The sequence below is a fragment of the Sturnira hondurensis genome, unplaced genomic scaffold (genome assembly GCF_014824575.4).
Source record: "Sturnira hondurensis isolate 20B ecotype Veracruz unplaced genomic scaffold, ASM1482457v3 Scaffold0008196, whole genome shotgun sequence".
Taxonomy (NCBI): Eukaryota; Metazoa; Chordata; class Mammalia; order Chiroptera; family Phyllostomidae; genus Sturnira; species Sturnira hondurensis.
Genome location: NW_028080827.1, coordinates 15,152,261 through 15,168,627, shown reverse-complemented (window position 1 = coordinate 15,168,627; position 16,367 = coordinate 15,152,261). Strand labels below are relative to the sequence as shown.

General features: G+C 34.1%; 1 protein-coding gene across 5 annotated transcripts in view; it reads left to right on the top strand.

Moving 5' to 3' along the window:
• Positions 1-16,367, top strand: part of VPS13C (vacuolar protein sorting 13 homolog C) — a 183,916-nt gene that overhangs the window by 143,056 nt on the left and 24,493 nt on the right. For all 5 annotated transcript variants that reach the window (XM_037054030.1, XM_037054031.1, XM_037054029.1 and 2 more), the window contains 9 exons: positions 1,235-1,470; positions 7,123-7,264; positions 8,315-8,455; positions 10,187-10,268; positions 10,382-10,451; positions 11,016-11,127; positions 11,248-11,361; positions 13,797-13,936; positions 15,893-15,974. In XM_037054030.1, the coding sequence (XP_036909925.1) occupies positions 1,235-1,470; positions 7,123-7,264; positions 8,315-8,455; positions 10,187-10,268; positions 10,382-10,451; positions 11,016-11,127; positions 11,248-11,361; positions 13,797-13,936; positions 15,893-15,974 (1,119 nt within the window). The remainder of the gene's footprint in view (positions 1-1,234; positions 1,471-7,122; positions 7,265-8,314; positions 8,456-10,186; positions 10,269-10,381; positions 10,452-11,015; positions 11,128-11,247; positions 11,362-13,796; positions 13,937-15,892; positions 15,975-16,367) is intronic.

The following is a 16,367-nucleotide window of genomic DNA, read 5'->3' as shown; positions in this document are numbered from 1 at the left end:
AATATCACAAAGAAGGCATGATAACTCTAACCTCATGTAATGAGTGACGTTGCATCAAAGTAAAAAGCTTAAAATGCTGGAAGTCAAATGAAACGCAGTTACCTGAGGATATTTTAACAAACCTCTTTTAATTTTTAACAGATAAAATAGATGACAACAGATTAGAGAATATTTAAATTTTTAAGATTAAACCAACATACGTATCAAATTTTGTAGTTTACAAAAAGAGAATTCACCATCTTAATAGGTATGTCTGAAACACTTCACAATTCAATTGCATATTAGAGTTTAAAGAAAATTTGATAGGCTTCTTTGACATATGTTAAAAGCAATAGATAGTCCTGGCTGATGAGGCTCAGTGGATTGAGTGCTGGTCTGGAAACTGAAAGGTTATCGGTTCGATTCCCAGTCAGAGCACAGGCCTGGGTTGCTGGTCAGGTCCACAGTTGGGGGCTTGGTGAGAGCCAGCTGATCGATGTTTCTGTCACATATTGATATTTCTCTCCCTCCCTTCCCCTCTCTCAAAAGTAAATAAATAAATGTTTTAAGAAAATAAAAGCAGTAGATAAACTTTAACAATAGTAAAGATCAGCTATTTCTATATTCTTGGTAACTAACTTCCTGTACTTGTTTTTTGGGGGTTTTCCCCCAAGAAAGCATGAGATGAAAAGCACATAGTACTGCCTGTTGAAATGAACTATGGTTATATTTATGTAATGCCTAGAATGAAGAGGAATCAGCATTTTAATCTCTGAAAACACCAAATAAACCAAGGCTCATAATTTTCAGGGTTATATGAGAATTTCAGTTAAAATTTATATCAATGTTTGCAGTGTTATTAAGTGTTAAAACAAAAGATATTAAAACAAAAATTAGTTTCACCTGAGATCTGATAAGCTTCCGAACTGTTCTGTTGTCCGTCTTGGAGACAAGTAAGCGTCTATATAGCAGTGGTGCCACCAGAGGCTGTTCTTGTTCCTGCCAAGGGCCTTCTGAGCACCAACTTGGTGATTCATACTAAGGTATAAGAAAGCACTGCCGATCATTGTTATTTGAAAAAATTGGTGCATGTTTTCAAATAGATTATAACTTTAATTTGTCATTTTGAGTGTTGGAGTTTTCCAATTTATAGTCCTGCTTTTTAAACTTCTCTAAAGTTTCTCAGTGACTATAGTTCATCTTTATGTAACAAAAACCATATGTGGATTTAATGTAAAGTGTCTCTTTTCCCCAGGATGAATGTGGACAGTTTCCGTATGATGCAAACAGCCAGATACACTGGGTGTCATTCCTAGATGGGCGCCAGAGAGTTTTGCTTTTCACAGATGATGTTGCCTTGGTTTCCAAAGCACTGCAGGCAGAGGAAATGGAGCAGGCCGATCACGAAGTAACCTTTTCTCTTCACAGTCTTGGGCTTTCACTGGTTAACAATGAAAAGAAGCAAGAAGTCTCATACATTGGGATAACCAGGTATGGAAGAGGGAAGATAAGACATCAGAAATCATTAAAAGACATTGAGTTCATAATATTACATTTGATGAGAGTAAACATTTACCTGTTCTGAATTTGATGTACTGTATATTTTTTCAGGGAAACTTAACTAAACAGTTGTTTTTACTGCTAGTTGGTTGAAAAATGTGTAAGATAGAAAGATGACTTAGGTAATGCCTTTGCCCTTCCAGGGCTCATCCTCAGGTGGGAAGGAAAAGATTTGCTTCTTTCTTTATGGCTTGTATGTACTTTTCTAAATGAATTATAGAAACACAGAAATGCTACAAAGAAGTATACACCACATAGAATGGAAATACAAAGATAGAAGCAACTAATTTGTTTTGTGCAGTAGCAGTTGGAGAAACTGGCATGGGTCTGGGAAAGCCAACAACAGTGGGTCAGATAAATTGGAAACAAGGTTCATAGGGGAGGCAGTATTTGACGTGGGTACATAATTGTTAATGGGTTATTTAGAACTTTTTAATAGTGAGGGGACCAGTTATTTTCTCTGGTTCTGCTTATGCCTGTTTAAGAAAAGTATTTGAATTTATTTATTTTGGCTTTTCTGATTAAACTAACCTTGGTAAAAGTTAGGATTTTGGGAGGCTGATGGGTGGAATGGTTAATGTGACCATGTATAATCAGCATAGAATCTATGCATGTTTATGTGTTTAGTGAACTAAAAAATTGAGTTAATAAAGAGATCGTGTATATATACACTTAATACAATGACAGTGAAGTGTTCTATAAATGCTATTATAATTCCATTAATACAGTATTAATACATTTATGTATGAGTAATATATTCTCTTGGTTGTACATTTTAGTATTGTATATTATTTCTACAGTAAATATGAAAATCATTTTTAAATTATATAAATTCATTTTTCTCTCTTGTTCTCTGAGATAACTTATTTTTACTTTAACATTATATGTGCTGTGACAGTATTTTGTCAGATTGGCCTTTATTTGTGAGGACATCTTAAAACGTCATCTAAAAGAACTTGACTATCTTTTTTTCTGACACTACACATTCAGTACACATTGAATAAGGATGTGTACTGAGGAAAAGTCAGTCAGTGACATAGTATTTTAAAATAGACTGTTTTTTGAGCAGTTTTAGGTTCACAGAAAGACTGAGTCTACAGTTCCCATATACTCCCCACATTTTCCCTATTAATAATACCTTGAAATAGTGAGTGTATTTGTTGCTATTGATGAACTAATGATGATACATTATTATCTAAAGTCCCTTGTCTATGTACAAGATGCACTTTGTGCATTATAAATTGTGTGGGTTTTGACAAATGTGTGACATGTATCCACCATTGCAGTATCATGTAGAGAAGTTTCGCTACCCTAAAAATCACCTGTGCTTTGTCTGTTCACCCCTACCTCTCTTCCCTGAACCTCTCATTTTTGTACTGTCTCCAAAGTTTCACCTTTTCCAGGATGTCATATTATTGTAATCATACAGTTTTTAGCCTTTTCAGATAGTCTTCTCTCACCTAAAAATGTCCTTTTAGTGTTCCTCATTTTCTTAAAACTACAAGTTGGTTTCATTTTACTTTAGTTTTTTGGTATTTTTTCCATTATCATTTACCCTCCTTATACTCCCTTACCCCTAGTCACCACACTGTTGTCCATGGCCATGAGCGCTTTTTCCTTTTTGCTGGATCCCTCCACCCGCACCTGCCGCCTCCCACCTCTCCCTTTACAGCTGTCAGTCTGCTCTCTACCTGGGAGTCTGTCCCTGTTTTACTTGTTCGTTCAGTTTGTTCATTAGATTCCACATATGAGTGAAATCATACAGTATTTGTTTTCTCTGACTGGCTTGTTTCATTAGCATAATGTTCTCCAGGTCCATTTATGCTGTCTCAAAGGGTAAAATTTTCTTTTCTTTTTTATTATGGCCAAGTAGCATTCCATTGTATAAATGTCCCATAGTTGTTTTATCCACTCATCTACTGATGGACACTTGGGCTGCTTGCATATCTTAGCAATTGTAAATAACGCTGCAGTAAACACAGGGGTGCTTATGTTCTTTCAAATTCATGTTTTGGGTTTCTTTGGATAAATTCCCAAAAGTGGAAATGCTGGGTTATAAGGAAGTTCCATTTTTAAGATTTTGAGGTATCTCCATACTGCTTTCCATAGTGGCTGGGCCAGTCTGCATTCCCAACAACAGTGCAAAAGGGTTCCCCTTTCTCCACATCCTCACCAGCCCTTGATTGTTGATTTATGGATGATAGTCACTGTGACAGGTGTGAGGTGACATCTCATTGTGGTTTTAATCATCAGAGAAATTAGCATTTCTCTGATGATTAGTGTGATGTTGAGCATCTTTTCATGTCTATTGGCCATCTGTATGTCCTCTTTGAAAAAGTATCTATTCAGGTCCTTTGCTCATTTGTTATTGTTGTTTGTTTTATGGTGTTGGGTTTTATAAGTTCTTTATAAATTTAGATATTTACCCCTTATCAGATGTATCATTGGCAAATACATTCCTCCCGTTCAGTGGGTTGTCTTTTCATTTTGTGGATGGTTTCCTTTGCTGTGCAAACACTTTTTAGTTTGATGTAGTCCCATTTGTTTGTTTTTTTCTTTTGTTTCCCTTGCCTGAGAAGATATATCAGAAAAAAATATTGCTGTGAGAAATATCCAAGATCTTACTGCCTATGTTTTCTTCTAGGAATTCTGTGGTTTTGGGTCTAAACTTTAAGTCTTTGATCTTTAATCCAGTTTGAATTTATTCTTGTGCATGGTATAAGCATTTTTATGGCTTGATAACTTTTATTTTTATCACTGAATAATACTTCATGCCTGGATATACCATATTTTATTTATCCCTGCACTGGAAGATAATTTCGGTTGCTTCCAAGTTCTGACAATTATGAATTAAGTTACAGTAAACATTCACATGCAGGTTTTTGTGCAGACGTAAGTTCTCAACTCATTTGGGTAAATACCAAGGAGTATGCTTGATAGATCATATAGTAAGAGTGCATTTAGTTTTATGAGAAACTGTTAATTTGTCTTCTAAAGTGGCTGCACTAATTTTGCATTCCCACCAGGAATGAATGGCATTTCCTGAGGCTTCACACCCTTGCCAGCATTTGGCATTGTCAGCGTTCCAGATTTGGCTGTTCTAATAGAAGTGTAGTGGTATCTTGCTGTTTTGATTTGTAGTTCCCTAATTACCTATGATGTTGAGCATCTTTTCATACACTTAATTGCCATGTGAATGTTTTCTTTTGTGAAGTTCAAATCTTTTGTATATTTTTTAATGTTACATTTTCTTTTATTGTTAACCGTATTTCAGATGTCCCCTAATCTTACCCTTGAGTTTTAGGAATCCTTTTTATATTTTGTGAAACAGACTTTTTCCAGATATTTTTTTTGCTAGTGTTTCTTCCAGTCTCTGCTTTTTAAAAAATATTTATTTATTTATTTATTTATAGACAGGGAGAAAGAGAGGGAGAGAAACATCACTGCATAGTTGCTCTTGCACGCCCACACCAGGGAACTTGGCCCACAAGCTAGGTATGTGCCCTGGCTAGGAATCAAACCAGTGACCTTTTGGTCTGCAGGCCAGCACTCAATCCACTGAGCCATACCAACTAGGGCTGTGGTTTGTTTTTCTACTTTTTTAATAGTGTCTTTTGTAGAGCAATAGTTTTTAGTTTTAATGAAGTTCAGTATCAATTTTTCTTCCATGGATTGTGCTCTTGGTGTTATATCTTAAGTCATTGCCCTGTGTGGCTCAGTTGGTTCTGGGGTTGTCCCCCAAAGTGAAAGGTCACTGGTTTCATTCCTGGTCAAGGCACATGCTTGGGTTGCAGGTTTGGTCCCCAGTTGAGTGAGTATAAGAGGGAACCAGTCAGTGTTTCTCTTTCACATTCATGTTTTTCTCCTCTTTTTCCCTCCTTTCCTCTTTTGCTAGAGATAAATAAAATATTTTTTAAAAAGTTATTGCCATATTCAAAGTCACTTTGATTCTCTCCTATGTTATCTTCTAGGAATTTATAGTTTTGTGTTTGATATTTAGGTGTATAATTTTTTTGAGTTAATGTTTGTGAGATGTGCAATCTCTGTCTAGATTTATTTTTTGCATGCAAATGTCTAGTATTCTATCACCACTTACTGAAAAGACTGTCCTTTTTTCATTGAATTGGTTTTGTTTCTTTTCAAAGATTGGTTCATTATATTTGTTTGGGTCTATTTCTGGACTCTCTATTCTTTTTGATATGTGTCTGTTCTTTCACCAGTGTCACACTCTGTTGATTATAGTGTTACACCAATCTTGAAGTCAGGAAGTGTCAGTCCTCCAACTCTTTTCTTATCCAATATTGTGTTGACTATTTTGAATCTGTTGCCTTTCAGTATAAATTTTAGAATCAGTTTGTTTATACCCACATAATAATTAGCTGGGATTTTGATTGGGCTTGCATCATATCTACAGGTGAACTTGGGAAGAACTGCTATTTTGACAATAGTCAGTCTTAGTATATATATACGTGAATATTTCTGTTTATTTAGATCTTTGATCTCTTTTAGAAGACTTATAGTTTTCCTCATATAGATCTTATACAAATTTGTTAAATTTTGTTTATACTGAAGTATTTCATTTCTTTGGTATTAATGGAAATGTTCCCATGTTTTTTATTCAATTTCCAGTTGTTTGTTGCTGGTAGAGAAGAAAGGAATTGACTTTTATATATAACCTTATATCTTGAAACTTACTAGTTACAGGAGTTATTGGTTGATTTTTTGTGATTTTCTGCATAGATATTCATGTTATCTGAGAACAAAGACAGTTTTATTTCTTTCTTCCCAATCTGTGTACCTTCTACTTTGTTTTCTTGTCTTATTCCGTGTACCTTTTAGTTTATTTTCTTGTCTTATTGCATTTTCTAGTATTTCCTGCACAATGTTGAATAGGAGTGGTTAGAGTAGATAGCTTTACTTTTTTCTTAGCCAAAAATCATTTAATTTCTGACCATTGAGTATAATTAACCATAGGTTTTTTGTAGATCTTCTGTATCAACTTGAAAAAGTTCACTCTTTCATCCTAATTTGCTGCAGAGTTTTTTACCATGAATTGGTATTGGATGTATGTGATTTATAATAGATATTTTATTCATTACCTTCATTGACTCTTGTTCCCTAAACATATTATATAGTGTGGACATTGTAAACACTACCAACACTGACCAGCTACATAGATAAAAATATGGTGAAGTCATATCTTATCATTATGCCAACAGTATAATCAGGAATTAGCAAAGTATTAGGCCCATGAGCCTGTATAATCTGCTACTTGTTTTTGTGCAGCCCTTGATCTAAGAATAACTTTTTTATATTTTTAAATGGTTGATTAAAATCAAAAGAAAAATTATATTTGTCACATGTGAAAATTGATTGATATCAAGTTGTGGTAGAAAAACATTTCCTTTTGCTCCTTTACTTTATGTTCTTTTATAACACAGGTATACTTTGGTGTTTAAAAAATCTCTTATATAAATACAATTTTTATAGAAGATTGAAAATTGTAATAATTTGGAGTTGAATAACAATTCCACAAAGTGAAATACATATTGCTAATTTAATTTTCTTTATGAATTATTTTAGTTCTGGTGTTGTTTGGGAGATGAAACCAAAACAGAAATGGAAACCTTTTAGTCAAAAGCAGATAATGTTACTGGAACAATCCTATAAGAAATATCAAGTAGAACGAGAACATGGCTGGATTAAACTAGAAAATAATTTTGAGGTATATCAAAAATTTTCATCTTGTCTTTTATATATGTATTTTGTTGGTAGTTGTGGTAAGTGAAATTTCATCATCCAAGTAAAAGTCAGTCTGTAGAAGCTAATTTATTAGTAAATAAACACTGTTTATTAGTAGGATTGGCATGGCATGACTAACATTTATTAGTACATTTTAAATTAAAATATATTGTTATTAAGTCATATACTATGATACATTTTAATAATTTCTATTTACAAGGCAGATAGTTTCATGGAATTTGCTTTGTTTTGGTAAGATTATGGAGAAATTAAGACTGCTTGAAACTTCTTTATATATTTTGAATAATACCCATATGCATTGCCTAATAAAGACTGCGTAAAATTAAATATTTGGTGATGGAAAACCTATAGAAAACTCCCTCAATTAATTTATTACATGTGAACGATAGTTGGACATGGGTAGATGTCCACAAATAAAAGGGTTCTACATTGGTCTTTTACAGTATTGACTCTGAAAGTTAGTTTTGCTCCAAGCAGACCCCAGAATCTTGGCTGCAGTTTCAAGCTTGTTCTGATTCAGTCACACAGTTTAGGTTACTCTTTGTCTCTGATGTCTTACTGTTGAGTTCACACTGGTCACCTGCGTGCTCCCCACCACCACTGCTTCCCAGCAGATGTCAGCCATGCTCAAAGGGATATTAAAAAAACTGTACAATTAGTGTTGGACATAAATAAGCTATCAAGTATTCATTGTTTAACTTTGTTAAAACAAAGTTTAAAAATTATGTGGGATTATCCAGTACTATTGAGGTTTTTTTAAAACTACAAAACATGGCTTAAGTATAATTTATGATACTGAGAAGTTCCCCAGTTATTTTCTTGTTTTCCTCATAACTTTGGTAAAAAAGCAGTGGCTCTTCTTCAGACATTGCAACTATAGATTACCTGAGGTGGGTAATTGGGTGGGTCAGAGATCAAGATATTTTGCCTTTTCAGTCTGTGAAAATCAGTTTTTAAAATGGACTGCAGTGCTAATTCCCACTCATCATAAACACATGTGCTTTTTTCCTAGGTCAATTTTGATAAAGTTCCAATGGAGATGCGCCACCCTATTCAATGCCCTATAAAGCGAGATTTTTTATCAGGAATTCAGATTGAATTTAAGCAGTCTCCTCACCAGAGAAGTTTGAGGGCCAGGTTGTATTGGCTTCAGGTAACATCACCATTCTCAATTCAGTACATATACAGACAGTTCCTGATTTATATTGGTTTGAATTACAATTTCTTGACTTTACAATGTTGCAAAAGCAATCAGCATTCAGTAGAAACTATACTTTGGATTTTGAATTCTGTTATTTTCCCACAGTAGCTATATATAATACACTACTCTTGTGTGGCTGGGCAGAAGCAGCAAACCACAGCTCCCAGTCAGGTACATGATCACGAGGGTGACAGTTGGTACTCCACAGCATAGTATTAAGTGTATTTTTGACTTACAATATTTATTGATATGTAACCCCATAGCCTCATCGTAAGTGAAGGAACATCTGTATTAGGTAACTTTGGGAATTTGGGGGATGAAATGCATTTTACAAAGTCAAACATCTATTGTAATTTTTTTGTTTGTATGTTTATTCTCCTTCTCTCAGGTATCCTGTGGATTCAACAGATTTACCATTGAAATCCAAAAGCCTTTTCACTATTAAAATTATTTAATTTGACTGATTAGCCTTCAAAAGTATTGCCTTGCACTTCAGTTGTTATTTTTACTCCTTTTAATTTGTCATGGGACCCCCCCAAATCAGAATTTTTTTTGTCATTCTACATGGGAATGAGAGAGGGCTTTATTGGAGGTTGTTTGGGCTGCTTGTTTGCTTATTCCCTTCTTTCTTCCTTCACTCTCTTTGTTTTAACTGCTAAATATTATTTAAGACATTTTTATTCTTTTCTTTCTATCTTTCCTTTGATTTCATATTCAGTCTCCATTTACCTTTTACATAAGTTATAGATAGTTAAAATCTCACATGATGCCCTGGCTAGGTAGCTCAGTTGGTTAGAGCATCGTCCTGGTACAGCGTGATGAGGGTTTAATCTCTGGTCAGGGCACATATAAAAGCAAGCAGTGAATGCGTAAGTGAGGCAAGTCAATGTCTGTCTATCTTTCTCTCTGTTTTTCTCTTCCCCCGTCCCTCCCACTCCCTCTCCCCTCCTCTCTCTCTCAAATCAATAAGTAATTAAAGATTTTTTAAAATAAAATCTCACATGATCCATACATCAAGTATTTCCATTAATGATGTACGTGCTGTGCAATGTTAATGCAGTGATGAGGATATTTATGTTTCTTTATATAAAAAAAAACTTGCCCTTGCTCAGGCGGATAAGGTTTTACTTATTATTTTTCTTTTTATTGAATTGATTGGGGTGACATTGGTTAATACAATTATGTAGATTTCAGGTGTATAATCCTACAATCACCATTGGTATATTACATGGCATGTTCACCACTCCTAGTCAGGTCTCCTTCCATCGCCATTTATCTACCCTTTACACTCTCCTGCCTCCCGTCCCTCTACTTGCCCTCTGGTAATCACCATACTGTTGTGTGTCTGTAAGGGTTTTTTTTCCTTAATCCCTTCATCTTTTCACCCAGCTGTCCCACCCCCAACCCCCTGACAGTTGTCAGGCCGTTCCCTATATCTGTGAATCTAGCTTTATTTTATTTGTTAGTAATTTTGTTCATTGTATTCTACATGTAAGTGACATCATATGTTATTTGTCTTTTATTTCCCTGAGCATTAAACTCTAAAGTGAAACTTTTGGTAGTACCACATACACACACAGGCACTTAATTATGATGAAATTAGTGGCATCTATAATATTGTCTCTGAAACTAAAAGTTTAAATTATTTTAAGTCCTGCTGAGTGAGTTGTATTTTTTTTTCAGGTTGATAATCAGTTACCAGGTACAATGTTCCCTGTTGTCTTTCATCCTGTGGCCCCTCCAAAATCTATTGCTTTGGATTCAGGTAAAAACAAAAAATAAGTCGAGGCATACTCTGTTTACAAAAGTTAAGTAAATATTACTTTTACTTGACATAAAGCTTGATTGCCTTCTTCTTGTTGCCCATCTTCCTCTCAGAACCTAAACCTTTCATTGATGTGAGTATCATCACAAGATTTAATGAGTACAGTAAAGTCTTACAGTTCAAGTAAGTGAATACTCCCCTATTTATCTAAAGGTATTTAAAATGAGAATCTACTTTGAAAATAAATTTTACTCTTTAGTGACTTCTACATAAAAATTATTTTCCACCTGAGCATACTAATCCACTTTTAGTCATGTAATTTTCTGTGTTGAAGCTTATTTTTCTAATGGCCTCCATATATTTTAAAGTACAAAATTCCTTCAACCACCTTCTTCATTTTGTAACTCCAACTAGCATGCATGTAGTCAGTGAAACATAAAGGATATATACGTTTGTGAGGTGTGTTCTTCAAAGCAGCCTCTGTGGACTGTAAATGTTGGATGGCACATGCTGTGTCGTCACTTGTATTTGTCTGTTCTGTCACATCATAAATGTGGCATTTGGGGTTTCTTTATGTCAGTGGAAAACTCTCGATATAAGTTTACTTTGATCTTGTTAATGCAACATTTTTTAAGAGATGAAGAAATAAGATCTTGCCGGCGCTTTTGGCCAAAATCAAAGTTTAAACATTGAAAATTACTAGGTTGTATAGAAACACCTTTTCATTTCAAAATTTTTTCTCCTTAGGTATTTTATGGTCCTCATTCAGGAAATGGCTTTAAAAGTTGATCAGGACTTCCTGGGAGCTATAATTGCACTATTTACCCCAACAACTGACCCCGAAGCCGAAAGAAAACGGGTAACAATTTTTACTTTTTGGGAAAATTATAAAACTTGAAAAATTAAGTTAGTCATTCTTTGAAATAACTGTAGTAGAGAAAAAAATTAAAATAGAAATTCTTGGTTTAATTTTTTTCAGACAAAGTTAATCCAGCAAGATATCGATGCTCTAAACACAGAACTGATGGAGACTTCAATGACTGATATGTCAATTCTTAGTTTCTTTGAACATTTCCATATTTCTCCTGTTAAGGTTTGTTATAATTATCATTTTGAAAATTTGACAGAATTGTAGAACTTTTAAAGGGCCTGTGTACAATCGTGGCTTTTAATTTGTTGCATCACATATTCAGTGAGAATTTTGTGGGATAAATTGAAATAATTAAGACAGTTCTCTGTAACATATGTACAACCATAATTCTCACAGAGAAAGCACTAGAGCACATTCTCTAATCTTGAATTAATAACCCCTATATTCAAGGAAGGAGCTGACAAAAGCACTTCTTAATTAAGCAAAGAAGTGCTCAACAACATTTAACGTTTGGTTGCGCTTTGTAACTACAGTACTGTCTAAACAGAAAGCTATAATGGGTGCCCCGACCAGAATGTAAAAATGCTGAAGTAGGTGTTATACTGTTGATGTGTTTTTCACCCTTCCCACATTTGACTGTAACTAAGGGAGTAGAAAATTGGATACCTTTCACTTGCCTGATTTTGTACTTTATGAACCCATTTCCTTTTCTTCTTTTGTTGTTCTTTTTAGATTTTATAGGGGAAGGTGACTGCTCAGGAAATTCACACATGCTATCAACCATAATGGTCTAAACTTGTGTAATGGGCCAGATTTACAATTAAGTAACTCTTTAAAATGTTGATGATCCATTACATGCTCAAAAATTGTTCAAAGCACACTATTTTTTAATTGCATTCACCAATCCATTTAGCTAAGTGAGGGATATATAAAATGGAATTATTTTAAGTTGGCATATTAGTTTGGTGGTATCAGACATTTACAATGTTAGGTTTAAAATTGATATTGTTTTATACACAATTTCTCTTTAATTTAGTGAAAATAAGTTATTTTTGAGATTGAACAACATTTTCAACAAGTATTTATTTGAAGTCTACTATCAAAGTTGCTGTGAGAGGTATAAAACGACTTCATTGAGTTTATAATGTAAGGGAGTATTAAAGATCGATAAATTGTGTTTTAAGGCACTCTGGGAATTGTGCCATAAAGTTGAATAAAGATCACGAACCATAGTTATTTTCTTTTTTTATTTTTAAGTATTTTTATTGATTATGCTATTGCAGTTTTCCTAATTTCCCCCTTTATTTCCCCTCATCCTATCCCCCCAACTCTCCAGAATTACCCCCCATCTTAGTTCATGTCCATGAGTTGTACATAGTTATTTTCTTATTTCATTGTGACTTTGCCCCAGAGAAAGGCTGGATTTCTGTCCACCTAAGCTCACTTTTCCTGGATCCCAACACACTCCAAACTGCAGTTGGACAGAAGTCCACATCAGAGGAAAAAAAACCTAACAACCAGGCTTTCCTGGCCTTACCCCAAAGTTGCTCTGTTGAGTTCTATATTGTTCAGGTAAAATGCCAAGGGAGCTCTGGCCGGGTGGCACAGTTGGTTGGAGCACCGTCCTGTGTATCAGAACGTTGTCGGTTTGATTCCCGGTCAAGGCACATGCCTAGGTTGCAAGTCATCCCAGGTTGGGGCACCTCTGGGAAGCAACCGGTGGATGTCTCTCTCCCTGTCTGTCTCTCAAATCAATAAACATATTCGCAGGTGAGGATTTTTTTAAATGCCTAGGGAGTGGCAGAGTGAGAAAGGAGAGTCATCTGCTGTATTTACACAGCGGGTAAGTTGACCTGTGTTTTCTGGCACTGCTGTGCTAATGATATAGCACAAAGTAGAGTGAGCTAAATGGGAATATGAAGGTCTCATATTTAAGTGCTGAAGTGGAGGGGGTCTGTGGAAGCTGAAAGCATAATTACTGCTCCTTTAAAATTGTATTTAGCAACTTGATAATTGTTGCCATAATTATCACTTACTGTTACTTGTTATTGTTACTTGTAGTTATAGCAATTGTTCTAATTATTATCATAAGTTATTTACCTTAATTGGATGAAAATAAATGATTATTCATTATCTTGACTGGTAATGTGCTTGTGTGCCTTTTGACGTGCTTTTCTTCCTAAAGTGATACTATCTTTGTAAAGTGTTTTGGCCCCTCCATATAAACACAATAGTATTTATACACTGAATAAAATTATAGCTCTAAATTTCAATATACTAATTTGTTATTTTATAAAAAAATATGAGCATCAGCTGGGAATGAGCTATCCTATGATAATTATGTGCAGAGTAACAAATAATAGCTTTCTTTAGGATTCTAATGAAAGATACAACATTTGTCTATATCTAAAAGATACAAAAGATAAAAAAGGGGGAAAATGGGACAACTGTAATAGCATAAACATGTAAAATATCATTTAAAAAAGATTTCTTATGTATTATAGAATTGTACACCTGAAACATATATAATTTTATTCACCAATGTGACCTCAGTAAATTGAATTAAAAAATTTTTAAAGAAATAAATAAAAGATCTGGTTTCTACATAGGTAAATTTGTCTTTAGCTTTTATTTATTGAACATTATTTTTCTTTTAGTTGCATTTGAGTCTGTCTTTGGGTTCTGGAGGTGAAGAGTCAGACAAAGACAAAGGAGAAATGATTGCAGTTCACTCCATCAACCTGCTACTGAAAAGCATAGGGGCTACTCTGACCGATGTGGATGATCTTATCTTCAAGTAAGAGTTGTGTTAAAGTGCATTGGGAGGCTTTTGTACTGAGGTTCGGTTTCTGGCTATTAATTTTCTCCATGTGTGCTAGAATGTTTGCTTAGAAAAATGATAGTTCTTACTACTTCTCGAAGAGTTTGGTCCCTAATTGTTCTCTTTTGGTATGCTAATTTTACTTAGGAAGATAAAGAATCTTATGTTTTCTTAAGGTATTAATGTCTTGCTAATACATTAATGTAGAATGCAAAAAAATTTAAGATTTTATGTGCTTTTTAGAGAGGAGGGGATGGAGGGAGAAAGAGGGAGAGAAATATCCTTGTGTGTGGAGGGGAAACATTGATTGGTTGCCTCTCGGTATGACCCCAGCCAGCTACCTGGCTGGCAGCCCAGACGGGTCCTGACCAGGAATCGAACTGGTGACCTTAACCCACTGTGCCACACCAGCCAAAGATGGAATAAAAATTGAATTATTTTAGTAGTATATTATATATTGGCCATGTTTTAAAACAATTATATTTAGAAATACGTAGCTACAGAGTGAGAATTCAGTATAATCATAAGGCAAAGTAGATAATAGCTCCTTGTAAATCTAATACTATAATATTTAATAAGTGCTAGAGATATGTGTAGTCAATGACGGTTTGTTCATTGATGATATTGGAACAAGTAGTTACTTGGAGAAAAAAACATAATTTATATCATTTTCAACTCACTTGTTCATTATCAAATTTCATAGAACTCAGAGTTAAATATAAAATGCAAACTGAGAAGAGTAAGAAAAAATAGAAGTTAATTGCTATCAAATCTCTGAATAAAGGAAATTTAAGCAATGGAAACATTAAAAAAATCAACAAAAACAGTTAAAAAAAGAATTGGGAAAATAAAATGACAAAAAGTTTTAAGACTGTTAACATTGATGAGAAAAAGCTAAAGATTTCATATTATTACCAGAGGACAGTAAAACAGAATTCACAAAAGGGAAGGTACAGTGGCTGACAGAGATTTGAAATACTGTATTTTACTGTTTATTAAAGAATATATGAAAATTAAAGCAAATCATCAAGGATTTAAAAGCACCAACTGGTGTGGCTCAGTGGGTTGGGAGTCGACCTGCGAACCAAAAGGTTATAGGCTTGACTCCAGGTCAGGGCACCTGCTGGGTTGTGGTCCAGGGTCCCCGGGTGGGAACATGCAGGAGGCAGCAGATTGATGTTTCTCTTGCACATGGGTGTTCCTCTCCCTTTTCTTCCTCTCTTCCCCTCTCTCTAAAAATAAATAAAATTTTTCTAAAAAATTTAAAAGTATGAGCAATCCTAGAACTAGATGGAGTGAGTCTGAGAAGTTCGTACTTAAAAAAAAACTATTTGTATTAGTTGAAAGTGATATATATCCAGTCTTAAATGTATTTATTCTTTCACTCAGTAACTCTTTTTGGGGAAATTTTGTTTTAAAAATCTGTAAAATTAACCAAAGTGTTATAGTCAAAATACACATGGCAACATTAATTATTATGTCAAAATTTGGAAATGTTTCACAGTTTAAGAATTGTTATGATACTTTCCACAAAATGGTTATGTAGAATTTTTAATGACAGAAGTATTTATCCACAATGTTTCATGTAAAAATGCATATAAAATTTAAATGATTTTAAATTTCATGGGAAGGAAAAGGATTCAAAGTGGCAATCAAAAGAAGAAAAAAATTAAAAATCTACTATGGGGTAGGATTATGGTTGACTTTTTTAAACCTTTTTACTCTATGTATTTATGAAAGGCTTTTGTGAGAATGTACTGTTTAAATAATAATTTTGCTACCATAATATTAAGATCTCAAAAATAAATTATATGTGGCAGGTGTACAGATCTAATTGTGAAAGAATCAGCAGTGATTTATTTATCATTGAAATTTGTTTTCTTTTTTCAGAATATAATCCTAATGCTTTTGAATTTTTCTTTCTTTTCCTAGACTTGCTTATTATGAAATTCGATATCAGTTTTACAAGAGAGATCAGCTCATGTGGAGTGTTATTAGACATTACAGTGAACAGGTAATTTTCTATCATAGTTCATAAGGAATATGCTTCATAAAGTATTGGAGCAAAACATTTGTATATGATTCTACAGTGTGTAGTAATGTTTACCTAATTTACCTCAATTTGCAATCTCATTACTTAGTGGTTTTCTTGAATGGTGAATTTCTTTTTCTTTTACTTCTTTCCTCTTATACGTAGCTTTCAAAAGTTTCTTCTAGTGCCTTTTTACCTTTGCAGTTATACAATATACTTACTCACTTTGGGAAAGAATAGTGATTTAGGGGTCATTACCCTTTATTTCTTCAATGACTGCAGTTTCTAAGCACAGTCTAGTAGAGTTGCCAGAGGAATTCTAAGCCAGCTTCTTCCCTGTGTCTGTCATTCCTGCTCAGCTTGTATGCAGAGAGA